Source organism: Neovison vison, chromosome 9 (genome assembly GCF_020171115.1).
Source record: "Neovison vison isolate M4711 chromosome 9, ASM_NN_V1, whole genome shotgun sequence".
In the NCBI taxonomy this organism is placed as follows: Eukaryota; Metazoa; Chordata; class Mammalia; order Carnivora; family Mustelidae; genus Neogale; species Neogale vison.
In genome coordinates, this window is record NC_058099.1 from 73014057 (window position 1) to 73040754 (window position 26698).

At 46.7% G+C, this 26698-nt stretch overlaps 1 protein-coding gene across 3 annotated transcripts in view; it reads left to right on the forward strand.

The window, feature by feature from the left end:
- Nucleotides 1-26698, forward strand: part of PTCH1 (patched 1) — a 70577-nt gene that overhangs the window by 39567 nt on the left and 4312 nt on the right. For all 3 annotated transcript variants that reach the window (XM_044265747.1, XM_044265746.1, XM_044265749.1), the window contains exons 13-22: nucleotides 5770-5888; nucleotides 6541-6943; nucleotides 7379-7688; nucleotides 12299-12441; nucleotides 14454-14637; nucleotides 16064-16344; nucleotides 18082-18219; nucleotides 21011-21153; nucleotides 24507-24606; nucleotides 25119-25373. In XM_044265747.1, coding sequence (XP_044121682.1) covers nucleotides 5770-5888; nucleotides 6541-6943; nucleotides 7379-7688; nucleotides 12299-12441; nucleotides 14454-14637; nucleotides 16064-16344; nucleotides 18082-18219; nucleotides 21011-21153; nucleotides 24507-24606; nucleotides 25119-25373 — 2076 coding nt within the window. The remainder of the gene's footprint in view (nucleotides 1-5769; nucleotides 5889-6540; nucleotides 6944-7378; nucleotides 7689-12298; nucleotides 12442-14453; nucleotides 14638-16063; nucleotides 16345-18081; nucleotides 18220-21010; nucleotides 21154-24506; nucleotides 24607-25118; nucleotides 25374-26698) is intronic.

Here is a 26698-nt window from a genome sequence, read left to right on the forward strand (position 1 = left end):
CACAGTCAGATCTTCGTATAACTTTGAGCTCCCCTGAAATTTAACTACTAATAGCGGCTGTTGACCGGAAGCCTTACTGATAACATAAACAATCAATTAACACATGCCTAATCCATCTGTTTTCTTACAACAAAATAAGCTAGGGGGAAACGTTATTAAGAAAATCCTAAGGAAGAGGAAAATACATCTCGAGTGCTGCAGTGTGTTTACTGGAAACAGTCAGCCTCAAAGTGGACCCGTGCGGTTCAAACCCGTGTTGTTCGAGGGTCTGCTGGACTAGCTCCCACCGTCCAAATATAGGGTCCATCCTCCGCCTGTAGGGGTTTGTCGGTGGCCCCGCACTCACTCACCGCCTCTTCCCTTGGCTCCTCCACAGTCTCTTCCAGCCCTCTCTTCTTTTGCTCTCCTACTCTCCTCTCAGGCTGCAAAGAAAAGTCAAAATGCCTCCACCCTCCTTCTGCAGAGCAGGGTGGCTCCTGCATTGTTCTGCTCTCTCTCTCTCTTTTTTTTTTTTTAAAGATTTATTTATTTATTTGACAGACAGAGGTCACAAGTAGGCAGAGAGGCAGGCAGAGAGAGAGGAGGAAGCAGGCTCCCCTGCTGAGCAGAGAGCCCGATGCGGGGCTCGATCCCAGGACCCTGGGATCATGACCTGAGCCGAAGGCAGAGGCTTTAACCCACTGAGCCACCCAGGCGCCCCTCTGCTCTCTCTTCCCAAACCAGGCCCTTCTACACCTAGAGGCCACCAAGATATTTCTTTGGCACAGAGAGCCAGCTTATACGAACGGTAAGAATGGAGAGCTCCCTAGGCTGGGGACACAGCTCTGGTCCATTCTGTGCTTGGTCCGGAGTGCTGGCAGGGCTCTGCGGCTGCTAGAGACTCTGAGGAATCCTGACACCGGTCAGCACAGCGGAGGAAGAACGCTAACTGACCGGTTTGGGATGGGGTCCTCCTAAGCCCCAAATGGTTTCAGGTTTTGGTATCGCAAAGATGTTACCGAAGTTTTGTGAATCAAATTCACACTTTAAAGTTTCAGCTGTTTTCCAAGAGAGGAGCAGTGGCTTTCCCCCCTTATTCTCTATCACTATGATATCATCTGTCATCTCTCAGTATGACGATAATTTATGAGATGGCCAGGTTTTTAAGGGAAAATACTTTCAGTGTCACCTTTTTTTTTTTTTTTTTTTTTTTTTAAAGAACGAGGGGCAGAGGGAGAGAGAGAGCAGGCTCCACATTCAGTGCGGAGCCCGATTTCACAATCCTGACATCGTCACCTGAGCCAAAAATCAAGAGCTGGGTTCACTTATCCAACAGAGCCACCCAGGCACCCCTTGGGGTCACTTTTTAAGCTGTTCTTATATCCAGCTTCTTCCTACTGCTTTACTCTTGTTAATCACCAAAAGGGTGATTTCCTGTGTCCAGGAAAAGAAACTGACAAATCGTAAGTTTGGATTCTCTTTACGCTTTTGTCCGCACTCTTCACTCCTTCATAGTCTTCATATTTGAATTTCATTTCAGCGATGGCCTATGAAGACCTGAGCAGCTAATGATTCTGCTGTGTCTGGGGCATTAGACTTACTTAATGTAAGACAGAGCATGAGAAAAGATTTTTGTACCAATTACTGCAACCATCACCCCTGAAAGAAAAATACTAAAAAAAAAAAAAGAAAGAAAGAAAAGAAAATAATAAAGGGTTTATTATAAATATCTAAAAGTAGAAGTAATAAGTGAACTAATGCATAAAGTTAAATCTGAATTAGAAAATGAAAATATATCTAGCTGCCTAACTGCTCAGTGATGTAGAAGGCAAGTGGAAGGTGCCCGCTTACGTGTTGGGACAATTACCTTTCTAGAATGCCTTTCTGCACGGGTATCTGTATGCCCGTCTGCAATCTCCCAATCTTACTGCCTTCACACGCAGCAGACACCAGTGTTGAGAAATTGTCCCCCTCCTGTAACAGTGAGACCCTCGCCCGCCTCTCGCCTTTTCCGCTCGCCTTTTCCCCGCTGCTCTTTATTTCTGCTCCGCCTCACGCTCCTTCATTTCTTCTTGTGTCTCTCTCTCTCTCATTTTGTCCTCTCCTCTCTCAGTACACTGATGATTCATCAAGGCATACTGTCCTTTAATGATACCCTATGGTGTGGTGGTCTGAAAAGCTACATGAGTTTCCCTTACGCCTTTTAGAAAAGCCAGTACGCTAAAGTTCTCCCAAGGTAAGCAAGCACCTTACCGAAATGAAATGAGTACTGTGTGTTTTGCGTTTCTATTCCAAGCCCCTGGGGTACCACTTTAGAAAACTGAGGCCTTCCAGGAGTCCTCATGAATTAATGACTGGCTTCCCATATTATTGGCTCATTCTCTGTCAAAAAAACAAACTAAAAAAAAAAATAAGGAAAAGGAAAGAAAAAGAAAATGTAAGAAGAAAAGCGAGTGAATGTGTTGTGCTTTTTGCTGTAGCCATCAGAAATTTACACGGGTTTCCTTTTAAATATATTGACATTCAAAGTTGATCCTGATATAGCTTCTCTTTCTTTTAGTGAATTGGGTTAAGTTGTGCCTCCAGGTATTCATTTGTGTTTGTGTTCTCAGGATACTATAGATTAAGCCTCAAAAGAAAGAGATTATAGTGGTTCTGTCCAGTAATAAATCCATGTTAATTTAGGATTGGTCTTTTTGGAACTTTCGTGATTGTCTAACTTTACCAAAATAAATAGAATTATTTTTTCCCAAAGAAACTGTCCTAGACCTCCTTACCAATCTCCATCCATCTGTCCAAATGCCACCTCTATACCAGAAAGGAATGGCACCGTCGAATTCTTTGGGTACCAGTGCCCTGCACTGGGGCTTTGCTGGTACCTGAATGGGATTTGTTCTTCAATGGAAACTTCCAGAACAGAATGCTGTATTGTTCCACACAGTGAGGAGTTCTAGTTGAGGGCCCTCTGGGCAGGGTCAGTTTGTCTCTGCTCTGCAAGGGTCTCAGCAGAGCGCTGGTAGGTGTTCTGCCACAGGCGGGGGGAACAGAATGGGTGGGGACATTTCCTTCAAGCACAGTAATTAGAATTGATTGACAGTGCAAATCATCCCCATCATCTTCTCATCTTTTCTTACAATGTTTTAGACTCCCCTTTGCACCAGCAGTGACACTTCTCCCTTGCTGAGAAGTCCTTGCTGCTTGCTGGTCGTTACCGCTTGGGTGCACTTGAATGGGACGTGGAAGTTGTGCCGTTTTCCTGTCCGGATAAGTCCTCCTTGTGTATGCAACATGCCACTTGGCAGCGAGTGCAGACAGGACACTACTCTTCAGAGTTTGGGGGTTCTTCATGTCCTCCACAGAGTCCTCCAGGGGATAAAGCTGATAGCAGATGTGTCCCCAGCCACCGTGGAAGTCTCGGTGTTGTTCCTGCCAGAGCACCTGGGCTGCTTGGGTTCTGCAGCCTTAGGAACTTTTGTCCGGAGTGAGACGCCCGGGAGTGTTCTGTTGCATTCCACCCCCAAATTCTAAACATGCTGATCATAGAAAGAAAAGCTGAAAGGATTCCACCTCCAGGACAGAGTTTCCTGAAAAATCTCCTTGAGAATCAGACCCATCCCTGCCAGCATCCCTGTGGTCGGCTTGGTCAGGAGACCCAGCCCAGCCTGTGTCCATCCCCTCAGGAAGTGGCCAGGTGACAAGAACTCCCAGGTCTCAGTCAGGCTGAGGGCTTCAACACCAAGCCTGTGTCTAAATTTGATTTACTCAGTAACCACAGACTCGGTGACTGTCCTTTGCCCTGTGGAGTCTCTGTTAGGTGCTAGTGTCAACAGCAGTGATTATGGCAGTCCTGGTTGCCGTGGGGATTGAGTGAATTGTGTATTAACTACCTGATCTCTCATGACTCCCCCTTTGTTCTTTCTCTGCCCGCAACAGAATTCTGGGTCTCCCTCTTAGACACAGCTTGTGGAATTCCTCCACGTGGCACATCCTTCCTCCTGGGCCCCTGCAGATGCCAGTTTTGTCTTCTACACCTCCCTGAGAACCTCCCTTGACCACCCACCACACTCTGCCCCCTGCCCCCACATATCCCCACGCATACCCCTACCTGGGAACTCCTCCCTCTCTGAGCTGCTGTGGAACCCTTTGCAAGCTTTTATTACTATATATTTTTTTAAGATTTTATTTATTTTTTTGACAGAGAGAGACACAGCTAGAGAGGGAACACAAGCAGAGGGAGTGGGAGAGGGAGAAGCAGGATCCCCACTGGCCAGGGAGCCCAATGTGGGGTTCGATCCCAGGACCCTGGGATCATGACCTGAGCCAAAGGCAGACGATTAATGACTGAGCCACCCAGGAACCCCGATTACTACATTTCTTAGCATGGACTGTAGTTTATGGTAGGTCAGTCCTTGTCTTATTTCTGTGTCTCCAATTCCCAGCACCATGTCCTCACTTTCCTTTTTTAAAGTGTTTGTCTCTAAGGTGAATCCTCTAGTCAAAATAGTGATTTTCATATTAAATCAATCCAGCAGACCTTTAAAGACCATTCATTAGAGCGGTTAAGTTCACTGGTTTCAAATATTTCAAGTTGGTGAGGAATTTCAAAGCAGACTAAGAAGAGAGGAGTTAGGTAATTTTTAGAACAAGACTCTTGATGATTTTTTGGTTTTGTAGACTTGACAGGGAATTAATTATTGAAAGGTACCTTTCCAGACCTCGTCCTTGATCTTTCACCTTGAGCATAAATTCACAATTATTATCAGAAGCCCTTTGCAGAGGTCTCTTCTGATTCTGTTGGGTATCTCTTACACACAGGTTTTCTTTTCTTCCCCAGAGACATTTACCCAGTTGGAGGACGTTTTAGAACTGAGTAGTTCTTTGGAAAACTTCCTGAGACTTTTTATTTTTCAAAAAAATTTCTGATGATTTCTTGGTTACTTAGCATTCCATTTGGATTGTGTGTGTGTGTGTGTGTGTGTGTGTGTGTGTGTCCCGCTTCTTTCCATTCCGGTCTGAATGGGAGAGCCCTTTCAACTGTCCTCTGTTGACTTTCCCCTATTAACAGCCCAATTGTGTAATTTTTACTAGGTCAGCAGGAGATTTGCCAAAGCACTACAGAATCTAGCCCTGTGTTTATTCTAGGTTATGGAGTGACTTTTGAATCTGTACTTATTTATTCTGCATACTATAATCACACACAGGAATTTCTTTCTGCCTCACTCTCCTTGACCTTTCATGTTACTGTGCTTGCACACCCCACAGGCTACTCCCGAGGCTATTTGGAATGTGCCTATTAAAAACCTCAGGGGACGTGTTTGAAATTTTATTTCATGTTTTAAAGGTGACATTTTGATATACCCAATCCACTTGACATATAAATACTCTGAGTATAAAATCAGAGTTGCGTGAAACTCTTAGAAATATTCTGAAAGGAGAATGTTTGTTTTAAATTAAAACATCTCAAGTATATTCCGTATTCTGCCTTTGTAGATTTGGTTTGGTTAGGTTGTGAGCAAGACTCATTTCGTTCCTGTGTTTGTACATCATGGGTTCATGAAATTCTAAGAGATGGAAAGGATCAGAATGACGGGGCCTGTTCCTGTCAAATGGTCTCTTAATGATGGAAGAGAAGCAAAATGTTGAGAAACTCCAACATCTATTTCAAGTTTAAACACTTCAGTAGAGAATTGAAAAGATGTTGTTGAAAACTTCTTTTATTTTTAGAGCAGTCCTCTGACTGGGAGGAGACATACTGGTGACCTCTACTTTTTCTTTCCCTCCTGCTTCCAGGCGGCTGTAGTAGTGGTATTCAATTTTGCTATGGTTCTGCTAATTTTTCCTGCGATTCTCAGCATGGATTTGTATCGACGTGAGGACAGGAGATTGGATATTTTCTGCTGTTTTACAAGGTACAGTTTCATGAGCTGCTGTGGCCTTTATTTGTTGGGTACAGAATGGTAGGGTTAGAGCACTCTTTCATCTGTCAACTTGGAAGAAAGTGTAGTTTACTGGGCTTGTACTGATGTGATGGAGGCAGAGGAGATGATGGACAGAGGATGCTCTGTTGGGGATATCGCGTCACTGGGGCTCTCCCCTCCCTGACTAAAGACTCACAGCTCTGGGGTTGTGATCCACAAGCTCGCTATTTCTATTCTGGATCACTTTGGCTGATTATTGGGAGTGTGTCGTATCTCTATTGATTCAGGCAGAACAAAGGCTTGAAAACCAGCCATCCAGAAAAAAATACAGCCTTTGGGGTGTTGTGGGGTTTTGAGGGGAGGGGTTGTATGTTTTTTAGGAATTGCACTTTGAAAGGGGCTCATCAGTGTGCAACTTGATTTTGCCAGTAACATTCAGAATTGGCCATCCATTTGGCCTCCTTTGACTTACTAGTGTCTATGTCCAGATGGTTAAATCAGGTGGTGTTTACGGAGCTCAGCAGTATGATATGTTTCTTCTAAATTAGAACTATGTAAAGTGGATACTGTCAGTCATTGGCAAAAATGAAAGCACTGTATCCCTGTTTCAGTTGTACCATTGCAACATATTTTCCCCTCTTAGCCCCTGCGTCAGCAGAGTGATTCAGGTTGAACCTCAGGCCTACACGGAGACTCACGATAACACCCGCTACAGCCCCCCGCCCCCCTACAGCAGCCACAGCTTCACCCATGAAACCCAGATCACCATGCAGTCCACAGTGCAGCTCCGCACAGAGTACGACCCCCACACTCACGTGTACTATACCACTGCTGAGCCACGCTCCGAGATCTCCGTGCAGCCCGTCACCATGACCCAGGATACCCTCAGCTGCCAGAGCCCCGAGAGCACCAGCTCCACAAGGGACCTTCTCTCCCAGTTCTCCGACTCCAGCCTCCACTGCCTTGAGCCCCCCTGCACCAAGTGGACACTTTCATCTTTTGCCGAGAAACATTATGCTCCTTTCCTCTTGAAACCAAAAGCCAAGGTAATCTACCAAAACAGGAAATTCTTCCTGTCTTCAAGAAATAACAAAACAGTCTCCTTTAGAATTCATCAGGTTGCTTCATTGGGTGAAGTATTCACCCAATTGGGTGTGATGTATTCAGGCCTCCTAAAAAGTCAGTGCATTTAGCATGTGGGGCCATTTTAATGAGCTCATCTTCTACAAGAGTGAATCTCTATGTAGCAAATGCTTCTGTGAATTTAGATCAACAATTGTAAACATTTTATTTTTCATGAGCTTGTTTTAAAATGTGATTACTATAATTACTTATTTTTCTCTCTGGAGAATGACCCCTACATGCTTCATCAGGGCCGTTGTGGGGGTAAAAGTGAGGTCTGAACCAAACAGCTTCCTTTTGTCAAGGGACAGTTGGTCCTGTCCTCTGGGTCTGATCTTGTGCCTCTTACTGTGTTACAGGTCGTGGTGATCTTCCTTTTCCTGGGCTTGCTGGGTGTCAGCCTTTATGGGACCACCCGAGTGCGCGATGGGCTGGACCTTACAGACATTGTGCCTCGGGAAACAAGAGAATATGACTTTATTGCTGCACAATTCAAATACTTTTCTTTCTACAACATGTATATAGTCACCCAGAAAGCAGACTACCCGAATATCCAGCACTTACTTTACGACCTTCACAAGAGTTTCAGCAATGTGAAGTATGTCATGTTGGAAGAAAATAAACAGCTTCCCAAAATGTGGCTGCACTACTTCAGAGACTGGCTCCAAGGTGAGGTGCTGCTAGAGGCTGGGCGCCGTTTGTAAACTTTCACCGTTCGGTCTTTGGTATGATCAGCTTCCACAAGTTCCCCTTGTTCACTATTAAAGCGTTAGATTATAATGTAACACTGACATGTTTCATTGACTTCTAAGTGTTACTTAAAATTCTTATATAGACTGTTTCTGGGACAGCCTCCCAAATCTGGCTTTTACCTATAAAATGATGCAAACAATTCAGATGGGGGACTCGGGAACTTCTGTTAAGAATTTATGGGTGCACATTAGGAAATGGGAAAGTGTGTTATAAAATGGGGAGCTAGATGCTTCTAGTGCTCTTTTTTTGGATAGTGGTTAGTTTGATGATCAAGTGAAATCAGAGCATCAATGGAATTTCTAGACTGACGTATTGACAAATTATGACTTTACTTACACCGGTAAATTTTGCATCTTTTGTGAATATAATGTAACATTCCAAATTTTGACCATCTCTTGACTTGGCATATGAAATAAACTTATCAGTGCTTAATCACATCTCACAGCATTTCATAATCAAATTCTGTTTAACTTGTTACCTTGTCCTTAGAAACGTTTCTAGGAAAGAGTAGTCAACTGAAGGGGAAAAAAAAAAAGCCTTAAATTTGCTCCTAACTGCTGACTGAATATGAATGTATTCAGTGATTCCAAGAACATCTGTTCATTTATTCCATGTTGTCACATGCAAAGTGAAGTGGGGAATCAAGATAATTATCCACACAATTCAGGCAAAAATGCTTTTAGTGAAATACCCAAATAATTATGGCCCCCAACATTTTTTGGCTTAAGTTATCCAAATGATTGTCTTAATTTCCCACTTAATTAGGCTTGTTTAAACACAGATTCGAGTGCCTTTTTTGGTCTTAAGTCAATACACTTGTAGGTAAAGATTAAGCAGCCAATTTCCCTGGGAGTTTGCATGAAATGGTAAACAACTTGAGAATGACTGAAAATTCTTCAATACAGTTGCTGGCCTTGAGTTCTGTTGCTAGAATTTTGTTCATACACGTATACCAGATTTGACCTCTTCTTTTGAGGAAGGCAAAGAGAACTACGTGACGTTAATATTATTTTTTTAACGTGCTCCCGAGATTAATGTGAATTTGTTCCAAGTCTTATTTTTTTACAGTAGTTTGGGAGGCTGTGTCTTTCAGATAATGAGTCCAAACAGGACCAGACAGTTGAGAGATTCCCTGCTTTTCATTTTTCCCCCATTGACCAAAGACATGCAAATAGCTTGCCACAAATGACAAAGAGATCGGCAGCAGGGCCCGTATCTGAGCAAAGGAGGGTTATTGTAGAATTGATTTCAGTGTCTTCAGCCATTCCTTTGGACGCTCAATATGGCATGTTAGGTGGAGCTTGGGAAGAGGGCAGAGGGTATTGTCTTCAGGCAGTGGTGAGGGCTAACCTTTTTATAGCGTATTGTAAATTATCCCTATGCTTTCATCCCTTTAAAGACCTAAAGCAATTGGACTCAAGAACTGCACTTTTTTAAAGGTGCAGTTGAATCATGTTGTTTTGATTGCTAAGCAACCAGCACCCACATAGACCAAGTAAGACCCATTCGTGCTCCCAAGTCAAGGCCCCAGCCACCCCAAGAACTCTGCATATGACTCTTACGAGGTGCACCAGAGAACACTGGACACAGAATGGCCAGATAATGGGACCGTTGGGCTGCCTAGACGGTTTTCAGGCCTGTCAAGGGGTTGATTGGGTCTTTGAACACTTCCTGCAAGGAATCAGCTGTCCTTGAATTGTTCAAAAACATTTTGTGTGGCTATTAAGTGTTGGGACCCCTCATTGGTTTTTGGTGGAATTATCACTAAAAACCATGTCATGCTATTGGTCTTTATCAACATCCCACTAGTTTGGGGGTCGGGGGTGGTGGTAAGTCATAAAAATACATAGTGGCAATACCCCAGGTCATCTTGAAACACACATGCCAATAAGGTGAAATTGCAGATAAAACCCACACTGTATCATGATCCAGTGGTGTTTGTGTTTCACGCTGAACTGTCCAGATAAAATTTAAATTATATGTTTCCTTCTTAGGGTCCCCTATCAAAGAGAAATTGACAATTGGAATAAGTCGCTGAGAACTTTAACCTAGAAAATAACATTTAGCAAAAAATTTACAAAGAGAAAAGTTCTAACTGAAACATTCACATTTTGCTGTGAAGTAGGTAAAATGTCACAAATCTCTTCTACAGTGTGCGTGTGTTAGAGCATAAAATGTTGGCCAATGGGCAACGGCGGCAAATCCATGTCCCTTGTTTTGTGTATAGAATGCTATGTTGTACGTGTACTCTTAGGCCAGTTCATTGTTCCTTGAGCTTTTTGCTAATTAGTCAGAAATAAAATAATCTGATGAGAAGGACTTCACTCTTCCTTAAGGTCAATGACTATTTCTCGTTCGTGTTTGTATTCCTGGTACGGCAAATGGCGCGGGAGCCTGGTGATGAGTTGAGCTGAGCTGCCCACAGGGCTGGCCTCCCCAGATCCGATCTTTCTTCCTTTGGCTCACTCTAGGGTGTCCCCACATTCTTAGTGCATACATATCTTAAAACTACACTCATTTTTGGAACCCTGTTTGCCACTAGACATCATCAGTGCACACGGTAACTCGGCTGACCGTATTCATGTCTTCAGCGGAGAACTTTCTGAGTGCCTCTGTGTGCTCAGGTGATTTAGAGCAACCATGGTTCAAGCCTGCCCTGGAGCCCTGCTGGGTGCCCTTGGTCACGTTGCTTTCTGTGCCTCGGTTTCCTTATCTGTAAAGTGGGAACCGTGAGGCTAACAAAGCTGTCTCAAGAGGTAGTTGTAAGAAGAGCGATGAATGTAAAATGCTGGGAGGGCCCCATGCTCGCTGAGCGTGAGTGGCTCCTTGGGATTGAAGGTCAAGAGGGAAAGGGTTAAAGTCCCACACAGGCCATAAAGTGATGAAAATTCTATTAAGGTGGGGAAAACAGACCAGGTCTCTTTTGGAGGAGTTGGGAGGCACAAGGGGTTGTTTTTCCTCTCCTGTTTATTTTTTTCAAAAACAAAAAAAAAGGTTTTAGGTAATAAAATCACATCTGCTCCGTACAGCTTGTTGTGTGCCTGCCTTGCTGTGAAAAACAGTCTGTGAGAGAGTCGGGAGCACGGCCTGTGCCGGTGGTCCCTCCCGCCCACTGCTCCTCCACACTCGCCCAGACATGGCCTTCTTTCAGCACGGAGCCTCCAGGCCTCATCCCCACATTGTTGGTGTAAAAACAATGCCCCACGGCAATGTGGGCAGGAAGGTTTAAAGAGAGAGACAAGGTCCTATGCTCCCTCTCCTCCTGCTTCAAACCCCCAGAGCTTAATTATTGTAAGCACTGAGGGGACCAGTACTGGGGGGGGGGTGTCTTTGAAGTCACTCAAGGCATGTCATGAAATGAACTCTTTTCCCTTCTTACTGGCCATGTCTAACCTATGCGAATGTAGCCTGTTCCAAAAGATGTGGTTTCCTGAGCTGCTGGGGCTTGGGAGTTCTACTTGGGAGGGAATTGGGGAGGGTGGGGAGCAGGGCCGCGGGAAGGAGGTGGGGGAGTCAGGGGAGAGCGTGTGCACACGGGATCACTCAGCCCCTAAGGCCAGGTCACCAGGGCCCTGTTTTCTCTTCCAGCACGCTTATCTCTTTACAGCTGTAGCCAAACCATCAGGTCTGTAATGATGGTTTTGATTACAGAGGCCAAGCGCAGCTGTGTGTGGTGGGCTGGTGGGCTCGCCCATCCCCCACACCCAGAAAGCCCTTTCCTTCCCCTCCCTGTGCTTGCGGTTTGTCATCTGTTCTCACAGAGCCCCCTTGTATTGGCCTGTGGCTTCCTGTTCTCAATCTGATCCAAATTTACCCCGTGAGGCATTTCCCTGCGCACACAGGCGCTCACGAGATCCCTCCCCTCGCCCTCCTGCACACCCCCCCTCTGAGGAAGGGTGGCAAAGAGGAACAGTGGAGACTGAATAGGTGTTGGCTGTGATCTTTACACAACCTGGCAGCCGATCCCACAGCTTGTATTAGCTCCACAAGTCGAACAGATGGAACAAATTGACAGAATCGTGTTCACTCACCCTGGGCTGGAGAAGCAGCTGAGTTGCTGTTTGAAGTTGGGAGTTCGAAGGCGCATTTCCCCCTCTGAGTGGGATTTCTGGTTGTGCTGAAGAACCCACAGCTTTAGCACCTGATGGCGGTGTGAACTGCCTGATGAGCCTGTACGTCTTCCTCCTTATCCAGCCCTCCCGCTCCCCCAAGCTCTCTCCCTTCCTTTCTTTTGGAATAGCCTTGGGGAGAGAGGAGGGGGTTTCTTTTCTGTGTAAAGGTAAAACATGTATATTTGTTTCCTAGAAACAAGTATTCCCTTCTTCCGCCTTTGAAGCAGTGATTATTAGCAACCTGAAGTTCATTCATGAAAAATCTAAGGGTGTCATTTGAACTTGAACTAGAAAACAAGTAGCACACAGAGTCTTTAAGGTTGATACCGGCTCCTTGTCCTCAGCCCACCCAGTTACGGCCTGGATCATAACAGTGAAGAATCTTAATACATTGTATACATTTGCCTTTTCTAGGACTTCAGGATGCATTTGACAGTGACTGGGAAACTGGGAAAATCATGCCAAACAATTACAAAAATGGATCGGATGATGGGGTTCTTGCCTACAAACTCCTGGTGCAGACTGGCAGCCGTGATAAACCCATTGACATCAGCCAGGTACTCTCCCCGCCCCCTACACCCTGGAAGCTCCCGTGGCATCATTGAGCAGAGAACACCTGCCTGCCCAGCCTGTGCCCTCTAGAGACCCGAGGCACCAAGGGCTGGGAGAATATTGAGTTGGCTCTGATTCATTTCATCCCATCAGCTGAGTGCCTCAGTCTGCTCCTCTGTCAAGTGGGGACATGTGGATCACCACGTGGGGCCTTTGTTCCCCCTAAGAACCCTTGGGTCAGGGCAGGCTCTCTCAGATACTAGAAATGCTGGGTTGTACTGTTCTCTTTTGAATTCCAGTACTCATTACCATGTTGGTGTTGACTCTGTTCAAACTTGGAAGGATGGTAACGGTCATTTGAATGAGCAGAATTTAGGGTGGATGGATGGGCTAGATCAGAGAGGTTACTAGAAGGATGGGAGGTTTGGTTTCCTTCGATTCCTTGGGGTCCCCCTGGCCCAGCAGGTGGAGAAGAAGGACAGACAGATGGCTCTGTCATGAGTGGGGCAAACAGAAATGCCAGTCCTTGGAACCTGAGTGCCCTTGCCATTCTGCTCACTCCCCTGGGTAACAAGAGCTGTTTCTTTCCCATAATCATAATCTCCGGCTGCACTTGCATCTTTGCTGTGATGCTCAGATTCCAGCATATCCCTTTTGATTCCTCAGGCATGTTGGGGAGCATGTTTGGACCCTTCAGAGTCCAACGCTACTGCCGGCTCGTAGCTTACTTGCTTCTCCCTCAGGCAGAAAACCGTCATGCTAATGATCTTCCCAGCAGCTCTGTTTATTGTCTCCCCTTTTTTGTTGGCATTAAAGGTGACAGATTTACAAAGTACATTGTTCAGAGTTATTATGGAGTGTGAACTTGATGCTTTATGGCCCCGTGCAGCAGGCTGTCAGGTTTGACAAGGATGTAGGCAGAGGAGCCTGTGGTAGAGATAGCATGGGGATGCACGGTGGCTGGACCAGGCGTCGGGGACCAGGGACACCATGAACAAATGGGATTGGGCCCGGCCCCTGGAAATCACTTCCTGCGCCTGGGAGGGAGAAAAGCATGCTACATGCTCGGAGGCCACGAGCTGTGCTCTGTAATTCCAGAGACGGCTTGAAGACATGCAGTTGTTCCATATCCTGGGGATTAATTGAATCCAGACCCCTGAAATTTCGTTTTGTCACTCGTCTCTTTCTTCCTTCACTCTTTCTCTATTAACTGCTGTCACTGGAGTTTCTCATTTTGTTGAGAAGGCCAAAAGCACTGGAGTCAGGCCTGAATCTAAAGTAAACAGGAAAAATATATTTCTGTGGATGAGTGTGTGTGGATGTGCGTGTGTGTGTGTGTCTCACACAGTGTTTGCACCTAAGCAGAGCCCCAAGACCTACGTTAGATAGAGGGAGCGTAGTATTCCATGGCCTGGGATGGGCTGTGCGGAGTGGGACCTCCTCTCTCCAAAATCGGGGTACCCGGAGGACCGTGGCTGTGCACCAGTCCCTTCCACTTTCTGGCGATGGGCATTTTGTGAATACACAGGTCATAGGAGGCTAGTGTTAGCAAAATTTATACAGATGTTGTTTTATTTTTATAGCTCTCCTCCATTTACTGGGTGGCATTTCCTTCAGTGTTAACAGCAGAGGTTAACTGCACACAGACGTGTATGGGGATTCTTGCCAGGTTTTTTTTACCCCCTTCCCCTCCTATAAATATGTTTCTCCAGATTGTTCATTCTCTGCCTTGGCTGCAGACAGTCTTTTAGCATTCAGATTTAATTGGTTCCGTCAATCCCCGGACCATCTGCGGAACTGTGTGTGTTACAAACACACCGAGTATGGCATCCTCTGATAAGTGCATTTTGAAAGAAACCAAAGGTGTTCTGACGGGAATTACTTGTATGTTCAAAGAGGGGGCATCCTCGGCTGTGTTGCAGATGCTGATGTAGGGCTCTGCTTTTCCTTACACCTCCGGACAGGAGTGTGTTTCCCCGGCCCCATTCTGAAGGACCCTCTGCTTCCCATTTTGCAGTTGACCAAACGGCGCCTGGTGGACGCGGACGGCATCATCAACCCCAGTGCGTTCTACATCTACCTGACCGCTTGGGTCAGCAACGATCCCGTGGCGTACGCCGCCTCCCAGGCCAACATCCGGCCTCACCGTCCCGAGTGGGTGCACGACAAAGCCGACTACATGCCCGAAACCAGACTCAGAAGTAAGTAGCCCTCTGTGGGGGCCCACCACGTGGGGCCTCGCCCTGTTCTCCCTGGCTCGGCTGTGGCCCTTGTCTGCTGACGCTACCCAGGGTTCAAAAGTGTAAACAGAACAATATATTTCTTTGAGTTGAAAACTCTGGGAGACAGATGAGGATGTGTAATGGAATACAACCCGTGCTCTATCACGTTGGGAAATGAGAGTCCCTAATCTCCGCTTGTAGCTTTCACCCTAGGACGCCCACCAGGCAGCTCTCTTTCATGCCAGCTGTTCCATGTGAAAGCTGGGGACGCCTCCAGGTCGAGTGTTATTTTACTATTGCAGAGTTTTATCGCTGGGGATTATATGTTTATCTTAGCTTTGTCAACTCTGGTGTTGAAGGAATTTCTGGCAAGTTGGGTCATTCCTGTAAGCCACCAAGCACCTGTACTCTGTCAAAGCTGTTTAAACCCGAGCAGAATAGCCTGTATACAGCAGCGTCCTCTTCCTTTCTCCTCTCAGCCCTGACTTTGAAAGGTGGTCTGGTATGGATTTAATTTGCATTGATGTTAGAGATATTAGTAGCTTCCACCTTGGAGAGGAGGCCGAGAGAGGACGTGACAAAGAAGACGGGTCCCTTTGCAAACGTGGCCGGAGAGGAAGTGGGTTGTGCTTCTCTGTATCTAAACCCCAGAGCCTTGTGGCAAGCAGCCAAGGCTTGTCTTAATGAAAATTTATAGTTGAGATTATAATAGGGCAAATCATGTTTAGCAAGTCAACTGAATGACCCCAAAGGGTCTGGAACACACAACGGCAGTAACTAAATGCTTGTTGTGTGAGGATTTCTTCCCCTGCTGCTGAAGACTTAGCATTGCATTAAAAAAGAAGCATGGAAGGTTTAAGTGTGTTAGATCACTAAAAGGATAAGAAAGTTAAGCGTTTTTCGCAGGAAAGCATGACTTTCGAGTTATTTTGTTCTGGTAAGTGATTGAGGAAAACAGTTTGAACTTAGTATTTTCCCTTGTGTCAGTTAAACAAAAAATGCTCCCCCGTTGAATTCTTGTTTAGACCCATCACAAAAGTGACTGCTTCTAGAAGATTAAAATCAAAGTTTAAATAAATACACAGGCCCCAGGTTCCTCCCCTCCCCCACCGGAAAAAAATCAAATGTTGATCATTGCTTAAAACTCTTTTAAACCAGAGATTAAGATTGTAAATACCCGAAGGCCGTCCCAGTACAGTCTGTGCTTCACGTTGAAAGAAGCACAGTCAGGGAACTTGGTGGCAGAGTCCCTGCTCTGGTCATCCCAGAGCCGCGCGCTGTGGGTCTGGGAGGGCCGGCCCTGGGGCGTGTAGTGGCTCCCCGATACCCAGGTCACGCCCCTTCGCCTCTGTCCCGTTGCCCCGAGCCTTCAGCTGTGGCCTCTTCCCGCTGTCTCCCTGTCCAGTCCCAGCAGCAGAGCCCATCGAATACGCTCAGTTCCCTTTCTACCTCAACGGCTTGCGGGACACCTCAGACTTCGTGGAAGCCATTGAAAAGGTCAGAACCATCTGCAACAACTACACGAGCCTGGGGCTCTCCAGCTACCCCAACGGCTACCCTTTTCTCTTCTGGGAGCAGTACATCGGCCTCCGCCACTGGCTTCTGCTATCCATCAGCGTGGTGCTGGCCTGCACGTTCCTGGTGTGTGCTGTCTTCCTCCTGAACCCCTGGACGGCCGGGATCATTGTGAGTTCATTCGCAGGGTTTTTGTGGAAGTCAGATTCCTTTTGGCCTAGCTCTTGCTACAGCCGGGAAGCTGTGTTTATGTCTGGGCCTCTGGAGGAGGGTATAGATTGCATCACCCTTGCTATATTTATACTGCAGGAGGTGGCAAGGTTCATGGCCAGGTAGAGCCGTTAATGGCCTTCATCTTGTGTCCCTTGTCCTACAGCTTTCAACTGTCTGTGTAAAGACAGGGAAGTTTTAAAACACGTTGTCTATAACCCCTCTGAGCATTTATTAAACACAAACACTCTGAGCATTTATTAAATACAAATGTAACTGATTTTTTTTTTAACTTAAAGGGTCCTCTTGTGACTACATCCCAGACGTAACATAGAGAAGATTCTTCTAGAAAAGGGGTGGGGGAGGTAATTCGAGAAGTTAGGATAGTGGTCTATGGGTAGAATGGTTTTTGAGATGGTTTTGTGTGTTGTGTGTGTTTTAAAACGTGAAGGACATTGATGAACCAGTATTACTAGCCAAGTTTTTGGCATCCTTTTTCCAAGTATAATTCTCCCAGATCTGAAGTAAGTTTCATGTGGAGTCTAATAAAATCATGGCAGTGTTTAAATTCCACGAACTGTGGTATAGCCTTCAAAATGCCACAATTATAAAAACAGAGACCAGGTCTCATTTCTGCACCATACGTCTGTGCAGCAGGTATGTTAAAAGGTAAATGTTTAGTCTGTAGGGGTTTTCATGGTACTTAAGTCACTGATGTCGTCCATCTTTCATTAGGTTCTTAAAAGAAAGCAAAGGGAACTGTTTCTGGACTTCCCTGACACCGCTGTCCACTGCCCCACCCCCGATCTGGAAAGCTCATTCACTCCTTCTCTTCCATCTGTAGGAAGTTTACTGTTTCATTTGTGTTTTCTCCCCTTTGGCCCAAGAAACTCCTTAGGCTACCTTGCAGATTTTCTTTCCATCTCTGCGCAAATGTTTACAAGGCCGACGGAAGGCAAACAGGACTTTTCCTTGGGTTGAGCTGTCTGCTCCGTCCACCCGTCTTGCTCCTTACTTCTTCAAAGTGAAGGCGCCTGTAACCTGACCCGTGTCAGCTGACCAGAAGTCCCCTTTCTCCCGCCGCATCCTCTCTTAACCCATGCGCTCTCTGAACAAAAGCAGAGCTGCCTTTACGTCAAAGAAAAAACTTTTATTCACCCGTCCTATCTGCTTTCTTTAGGATGAAGGCAGGCAACCAAAAACCCTGCAGGTTTCAATTCTCTTGTAAATTCAAGGACAGTTTCTGATGATTACTATCAAAACAGAAGGAAATACCTTGGTTTAAAGTATATTAAACTTGTACCTAGTGATCAGTCCGTGTTTGTGTAATTCTTAGATGACTCAAAGGGAATAGTTGTGATTTTCTTTTTTTTTTTTTTTGTACTTTTTGCTTTCTAGAACAGATATATTGGAAAAACAGCTTGCGGTAGTAATACTAAGCTTTGCCTTTCTGTACTCCTTAAACAGGCTGCTGGCCCAAAGCAGCTATCCCTAAATTGTCCTGAAGTCTCCCTTCTCAGCAGCGACATGGTGAATTAGAAAGTAAAGACAGGTGTCCAGAGTGAAAGCGAGTCAGGTTGTTCTTTATATTTGGGTCCCAGGTGTTTTCTCTACTCTTGATCTGGAGGGACCCCCTCCCCTGCTGTCAGCACTTGGAGTGTCTGTGCCCATCCACTCATCCCCTGCGTCTTTCTAAAGGTGACAGTCCTGGCTCTGATGACGGTCGAGCTCTTTGGCATGATGGGCCTCATTGGGATCAAGCTGAGCGCCGTGCCCGTGGTCATCCTGATCGCTTCCGTTGGCATTGGAGTGGAGTTCACCGTTCACGTTGCTCTGGTATGGGAGACCTCTTCATCGATAACTTGATGGAAAGGCAACATCTGTTCCTTTAGCTTTGGTAGTCTCCAGGTCAGGGACCTTTTTATTTTTCTCCAACACCAAGGAACACACGTACTACTACTACGGGCTTAGTGAGGAGGCTTCCCTCTTGGGGTCAGCAGGGGACCAGGAAGGATGGTGCTTATTTGGTGACCTTAGTGTCCTGACAGGTCTGTATGTTCCTAAGTTAGATGGCATGAACATGTGTGAGCACACAAATGCACACACAGTTTGTAAAAGTACAGTTCTACAGCAGAGATCAAGGGAGACCACACTCACAGGCAAGGTGGGGCCCGCCAGCAGCCGAGGACAGAGCCCGGAGCCAGTGGGGCAGAGGAACTGGTTCTTCCTGCTAAGCCCACCCAGCTCCTTCAACCTCCCTGCCTCCAAATTCATGAGAGAAGAAAGTCAGAGGACCACGGTTGCTCTCAACAGAATGTGCCGCCCTCTTCTCTGTGTCCAGTCCTGTGCACAGTTTGTTGGAGGAAGTTAAACATCAGGAGGCGTCTTTAAACCCAGAGGCAAGCCCATCGTGTACATTTATCAGGAGTTTATTCCAAAATCTCCTAGCCGTGTGTGACTTATGTTCTGTTCACACTCGTGCTTATAACCTTAGTCTTTGGGGTTATTATTAGGCACTCAATAAACATTTATTGACTGAAGAAATACTGATGTTTGGAATGCCCTAGGTAAGAAACCTAGCACTGAGCCTGGGCCAAATTACTTTTAGCCTTGCCTTTTTGGTTACTAGCGTTGATTTTCCTGGGGCTTAGCACATGGCGTATGCATGTCTGCACATGCGTGGATTTACACATAGGCTCTGTGTTGTGCCTTCCGGTTTCTCCATGAGGAGTCTTTCAGGAGCCTTCTTATGCAGTTTAGAGACTGTAAACTGCTGGGTTCCAGAAGGAATGTTTTGTTGAGGCTGTCCCATTTTCAATGGAAAGCTGATAATTTAGAAGCAATATTCTCTAAATTTTCAACCTATCCAAATTCTTTTCCTCCATTGAGCCAGGAGGAGGGAGAGGGGATTTTTTTAAAAGGAAGAGCCCACCAGCCTACAGCTTAGAATATAATTAATTCTTAATATCATTTCTTCAAAAAGGAGAAAACTTGACATAAGAGTTAAGAATCCACCCGGTCATTTTATTCTGATGCAAAGGAAAACCACTTTTTGGGGGGATAGCTAGCATGGCGAACAAGAACTTTCTAGAACAGGTTTTTACAGTGGAAATGAGACGTGCAACCTGTGGTGGCACCGTGGGCTTTACCCGTGCGGTGACATGAACGTAAATGCACACACCAGTGCTGGCTAAGCCATTAAGGAATGCTTCCACCATTCGTGCAAGGTTTAATTCCAAGAATTTGAGGAAGCTCAAGAGGCAGCTTGGCTTCGTGAGCAGTCACCCCTGCTAAATGCTTCTGGCCCCCATCTTCATCACGAGACCATCACATGCAGGAGGTGCTGTTCTCACCCAGCCTCTGTGTGCAGGTCTATTGAAAGCAGGCAGGTGCTGCTCTTCCAAGGTTTATAAAATGGTGGAATAAGGTTGGTGAAGAACTCTCTTCAAGGAATCAGTGGGTTCCTGTCAGTTCCCTATTCCCACAGTGTAAGTTGGGTGTGAGATGATAAAACCCTATTTAGCTCTTACAGCCTCATGGCCCAAGTATGGCACAAAGTAACATGGTTCCAGACTGTCCTGTTGCTTTCCTCCCAAGACAGAAAGGCAATTCTGTTGACCTGATACCCTTCCCCACCCTGGGAAAGCATGTGCATTTTTTAGAGAAAATGTGCTTTAGAGAAAGGTATGGAAACTCATAGCGCATTTTTGTATGCTTTTCTTTCTTCATCTGTTCAAGAGAACAACCTAGTGTTCTTCCAGAAACAACACAAAGAATAGGAGTGCACCCAATGTGTGATAGGCCTTGGTTTTCGGGAGCTATGGTCTGCAGAGAAAGCATATCCCTTTCAGGCAGAGAAAGGACTTGTGCCAGCTCCTGTCAGGGCCCCCCCAGAGGGCAAGGCAGAGTATGACAGGAACTGACTCCCATCAAAATGGTCACCCCGTCAAGCCAACAGTCCGATACACTGGGGCTTACTCTGTAATGTTGCCATTGGCATCGGTAGTTTTCGTCACCTAGCGGGACTTTGGGAAGTGAAGGAAGGGGTGATATGACCACTCGGAGTTAGAACAGGCGCGATGTGAATTTTGAGTCCTGTATTTTTTCTTGTGAGACTTCCGTGGTGCTTAGAGGTACAACAGACCCATTAGTTTGAACCCTGCATCAGCCTGTGCACCCAGTTGCACGTGCCCCTCAACTAAGCCCACTTGGAAGAAAGATCTTGACCTCCCACAAAGTCCGGAAGGGTGCTATCATCTTCACACCGTGGGCCTCCCATGCAGAAGCCGTGGGATCGCATGGGTTGGGCAAGAAACTCCCAGGGAGCAATAGTGAAAAGAAGGAGACATTTTGCTCTTGTTTGTATAGTTTTGGTTTGGTTTTTAATTTAAAGTAAATATGCTTGCTGTCTTTTTTGGTGGTGGTTCAAGATTTCTATCCACACCAAACATGACACAGTATCACGAGCAGGCCACTTTAGCATAAGCCCAGATTTAGTACTTGAGCACCCCAGGTTAAATATTTCAGCAGCTAGAAAGGAAGGTGTGAGAAGGTCTGCACAGACCGAGCTGCCCACGGACCACACTCGGCCGAGAACCTGCTCATCCCGCCTCTTCTCCTTGCACAGGCCTTTCTAACGGCCATTGGCGATAAGAACCGCAGGGCGGTGCTCGCCCTGGAGCACATGTTCGCACCTGTCCTGGATGGCGCTGTTTCTACTCTGCTGGGAGTTCTGATGCTTGCAGGATCGGAGTTCGATTTCATTGTCAGGTAAGCAGGAGGGGAAACGGTTCTTAATTTCCAAGAATCCCTATCATCTTTATGATCTCCGTAGCATATTCCTCTCTGTGCCCTGTGGATAACAGCACGTCTTCATTATGACTCTGCTCTTTCTCCCCCAGATGTACTGAGGTGTATTGACAAGTAAAAATCATATATTTTTTAAGGTATACAACACGACGTTGTGCCCTACGAATACACTGTGAAATGATCACCATGGTCCGTGACTCCTCTTCTGCTGAGTTTCTTAACTCAGAGATCTGCGGGGAGGTAGAAGGACAAGCTCTCTTCTAGAGCCGTCTTAGGGAACATCTTGGGGAGGAGAGATGGAGAGTGTGACAAGCAGCAGAGTCCACAGTGTGCAGCCAGGGGACCGCCCAGTACCCCCAGATTCTGACCTTGGTTCCCCTCCACTGACTGAGTTTGACCTTCACTCTTCTTTCAAAATGATAGAAAAGAAAACTTACAAGTACCTAAAATTATCACCTACATTTTCTTCTAAGAAGCAAAGGTTGCACGCCCAGACTTCACATTCAAGTTCTAAGTAAGATCTAGGGAACAGTAAATGTGTAACTTCGGTGTCAAATGTCGGAAATCCAGACCTAGTTTGGATCCTTCTTTTTGGATCCCCAGGCAAGCAGTTTCTGGGGGCTTTATGAAGAGTATGAGTTCGCAACGTAGAAAAGGAGAACAAATTTGCCTTCTGCAGGGAAAGACCATTCTCTGCTCCCAACACCCGTGGTTTTGGGAAATAGCTGCTCCTGGGTGGAACGCTGCTGCTGCTCCGTGGACAGGCAAGGGCAGAACCATCCATAGGAAGACAGTCCGGGATTAGAACCGTGCTAAAGCAGAACTGAACATGAGACGTGACTGTCTGGGTTGGGATGCTTCAGGAATCTGGAGGGAGAATCTAAACAGACTTTCTCGCTGTGTGGGCCTGTGATAGGTCTCGCGTTTTCAAGTGAAAAGAAGAGGGTTTTGAGTTTCAGTCCAAGTTCCCTTGTTGCAGAAGCCAGATCAGGATCCCGTGGGTCTGTGGCCTACCCCACTGGGCAGCTGGGCAGCAGAGACTAAGCCTTCCCCGAAGGAGGCCCAGCATTCCCTTGGTGTAGTCAGTGCGTGCCAGTGGAGAGGTAGGCCCATGATCACAGTGCGGACCCAAACTCCTCAGACCACAAGGAGCTTGTGATTCACCCGAGGCTCGGATTTCGCTGGGGGCAGGGAGGCTGTGGAGCCGAAGTTTGCATTTCCAGCCAGCTCCCAGGTGATACCCATGCTGCTGGTCTGCTCAGCACAACACTGTTAATCAGCTCACAAGCCAATTAGTACATTCTTGTTTGCCAATACCAGGTAGATGTATGCCTAAATTAGATCAAGCTTTTGGCCAGAGTTTTATTTTCAGCTCTTAACTTGACTTTGGCTTTTCCTTTAATTCCTTAGCTTACCCTTGTTTGGACATTAATAGGTGTTTCTTTATGGCACAAAACCCCTGTGTCAAGGAGAGTCTCTTTTGCGTGACTTTTCCCTAGACACAATGTACCAAGCACCTCATAAGCGCCATTGTATACAGCAGCGAGTAATGTGGACCCTATCCCCCTCCATGTGGCTTACAGTCTTCAGGGGGGAGGGGGAGTTCACAGGCATCTCAGAAGCATGGGAAGCTCTGAGCAGGATGGGATCTCAGAGGATCACACTCAGCCTTGTGGGGATGCCCAGTGAGCCACAGAGGGGCTCTTTGCCAGAATCCCAGCAATCAGCTGGGCACCAGGATGGAAGGCAGAGTCCTGGCTCTCATCTAACCCCTGGCTCCCTCTTCTCTCCCAGAGAGATCACGGTTCTTGTTTCGAGCACTTTAAAAGGGCTTCCCATTTTCTAGAACTGGATGGATTAACCTGATAAAGCCCTCACTGAGGTCAACTGCATGAGCAGACATTGTATACGCTAAGCCGTCAGAAATCTAATTGGTCTGTTTATGCTACAGTTAGATGGATGGGATGCAAATGTTGTAATGCTGCCGCTGAGCTATGCTTCAGCCTGAAGTTCCAGCAGTTTACATTAGAGCAAGACATTGGCGGCTTGCTTTTTACTAATGCAGCTCAGAAGTTTCTAGTGTTTACAATAGCTGCGAGGTATTTGTATTTTTATAGGGATTCTCACTCCTTTCATCTAATGTCGAAACATAGAGTCATGGCGAAGTTGGGTGTCTGTTCTGTTTTATGATCAAGAGGACCATTAACAGATAGATATCTTGCCCCCCCCCCCCCGGAACATCCTGAGCTCTCCCCCACCACAGCCTCCTTCCAGCAGAGCTGCCCTAGACACTGTTAGTTCCAGAAAACGTACACTAGAGTGGAGCCCGCTCCCTCCAGCTGGGCGCAGCCTCGGCCAGCCGCTCTCCGGAGCTGACAGGTTTACCTTGGTATTCATGAAGGATCCCAGACCTTAGCCCTCAATGGTGGGAAAGCAGGGCCACTTGCGTACTCTCCTCTTCTTCATGGTGCTGAGGCCTTTATGTTTGAATTGGCTGACGCAAAACAAGAGTATTCAGAGATGCTAAATTGTTCAACAAAAGATTGGCCCACAGAGCAGCCCCCTCATTGTGGGCCGCCCTCCCCCGCAAATGCCCCAGCAACCACAGAATGGGCAGCGCTTTCTTTTGCAGAAAGCTGGTTCTTGTGTTCTAAAAAGGTTGCAATCGGAGCCGTTCGGTAAAACTGGAACTCACAGAATTCTCGGCAGAAAGTCGTGATTAATGAAAGCCCAGGGAAAGCCTTACCTGATACGCTGGAGACTTAATCAGAGCTTCTGCTCTAAGATGCAGAAGCATTTCACAGTGGATTAGCTGCCTGCAGAAGTGCTGCTTTTCCTCCTGAGCTAAATTGTTTAAATTCTACACCCTTCACTTCATTTGTTTGCTTCTGCTGGGTTTTCACGGACGGGGCCCCTCTGCATTGTGTTTGTGCTTCCAATCTGCTCAGCCATTCAGCTCACATTCCATATTTTTGTGTTTGTGTAACACATTCATAAATAACATTACATGCCAGGAGATTTCAGCAAATTAACAAACTAATTTTTCTCTCGTCCCTTCACAAACTAATACTTTGGGTTGTGGAATGTAGTCCTCAAGAGTCACAAGGTTAAAAAAAAAAAAAAAAAAGGAAAGCAAAAAAGGAAAAAACCTAATCTCATGCTGAATTTGAACCACAGGTTTGTAACAGCCTTTGCAACCGTGTGGGCTTCGTTAATTTTGTGTTTTGATGTGCTACGTAATATTTGGGCATATGAAGCCTGGCTTCATTTACTTTTGCCACAGTGAATGTTCCTGTTTCCCTTTTATCTTCAAGGTATTTCTTTGCTGTCCTGGCAATCCTGACAATCCTGGGTGTTCTCAACGGGCTGGTTTTGCTCCCAGTCCTTCTGTCCTTCTTCGGACCATACCCCGAGGTCAGTAATCATACCAGGCTATAACGTACACCCCTAAGGCCACCTGAAAGCTGTTTGTCCCAAGGTCCCTGTGAATTTAGATATTTAAGGTATCTCAACATTACTATGTGCTTTTTCAGTAAACATTTCCACGACTATGGCTTTTTTCTCTTCAATGTAATAGTTGGGGGGATGTCGTACTTGTTTTGTTTCAGTGTCTTAAACCAAGTGATTGGCGGTCTGAGTCTTGTAGTTCTGTATCCATGAAGCAGTTACACCCAAGATGAGTATCTGGGCTTGAAAATAAGTAAAAAGGCCACAGCCTGCCTTTTCCAAAGCGTAAGAGCAGAGGCTGAATCTTGGGCCCCAGCTGTCGAGGGGCAGAGTGGGGGAGGTGAGCACAGGGCCGTGGGAGAGGCCGGGCCATAGGGGGACGGGTACAGAGACCACTGAGCCGTACAGTGCTTTGCAGTTTGAGTGTGACCAGCAGTAAATGGATGATAACCCTTCTGATATGGACTCTTCTTAAACAGGTGTCTCCAGCCAACGGGCTGAACCGACTGCCCACCCCTTCCCCCGAGCCGCCCCCCAGTGTGGTCCGCTTTGCCGTGCCCCCCGGTCATGCAAACAATGGGTCTGATTCCTCTGACTCGGAGTACAGTTCTCAGACGACGGTGTCGGGCATCAGTGAAGAGCTTCGGCACTACGAGGCCCAGCAGGGCACTGGAGGCCCTGCCCACCAAGTGATCGTGGAAGCCACAGAAAACCCTGTCTTTGCCCGCTCGACTGTAAGTCACCCTGACAGGGTGGGGTAGGGATAGCCCCATCTCCTGTGAACAGCAAATCCCAGACAGATAGGATTTTAAAATAAAGATTATGTAGAATCATATGAAATTGCCAAGATTTGCCTCTGAAACTATAAAAACGTTCATTCCTTGTGTTTGGGTGTCCTATGGATTGCAAAGGGCGGGGACCAGTATCCCCAGAGTTGAGTAGCGTTGGCATGTATCTTACTCGGGCGTAGCACGCTTGGAGCTTGAGGCTCAGAGGGAAAGCCTGCCTTCCTGCTGCTGCTTTTTGTTTGTTTGTTTTTTTAGCTGCACATCATTTTAGAATAATACTTTTTTTTAAACGTAGTGGTATTTTTATTGCCAACAGTGATTTTTTTTTTCCCCTCCCACTTGTTACCTTTAAATGCCCCAGTACAAAATGATTTCAATTGTTGATGTCTAAGACTTTGCTAGAAGTGGGAAGCTTAGCCTTTAGGAAAGCCATGAGCAGCCCGGGAGCCCCTTCTCAAAGACTCCAAGAGCCCCAGCCATGTCCTGCACTCTCTCTGCTCCCCGGGAAGTGCTCAGCCCCCCCCCCCCCTTGCAGGCCTAGAGCATAGTACACAAAACCCGAGGAAGGTTCTAAGACTCTCTAAGACTCGTGTTGCTCCAACTGAGGGCCTCCTGCTGTCCCTCCAGGAAATGGGTATTCCAGTCCCAGGCCAGAGCAGCCCTCGCATGAAAGAGAGAGAGGCCGACCAAATAACCTAAATTTTCCTCCTCTTACCCCCCGTGACGATGCCTGCTGAGCTGCAGTGTGAATCTGGTTTGGTTCAGCAGGAGCCTAAAAATAGGTACAAGCTGAACGACTTTGAAGTTGGTCACGGTCCTTTTGATTGATGTGGCCACTGTGTTGCTCCACGCTTTGTATAGAGACCCAGAAACCAGATTCCTAACAACCGGACAGAGCAGCGCTGCCCCATAGAACTTTCCGCGATGATGGAAATGCTCCCTCTGTGCTCGCCCGTGTAGTAGCCACTGATCACATGTGGCTGTTTAGCCCTTGAAATTTGGCTGGTGCAACGAAGGAACTGCATTTGGAATTTGTATTCAGTTAAGGGCAAAGAGCCCCGTGTTCCTAGTGGCTGCCGTCGTCAACGGTGTAGGCATCGACATCCTGCCAGCATGCAGCGCTGGGGTGAGCCAGAGCCAGATACTTAGCAGTTTTCCAAGAGGAGGAGCTTGGGATTGGACCTACAGCGCAGGGTGGGGCTCAAACAGCAGGAGGGAGGCAGTGCGGGGACTCTGTGACCACAGCCCTGCATTTAGGGGCCACAGCCACG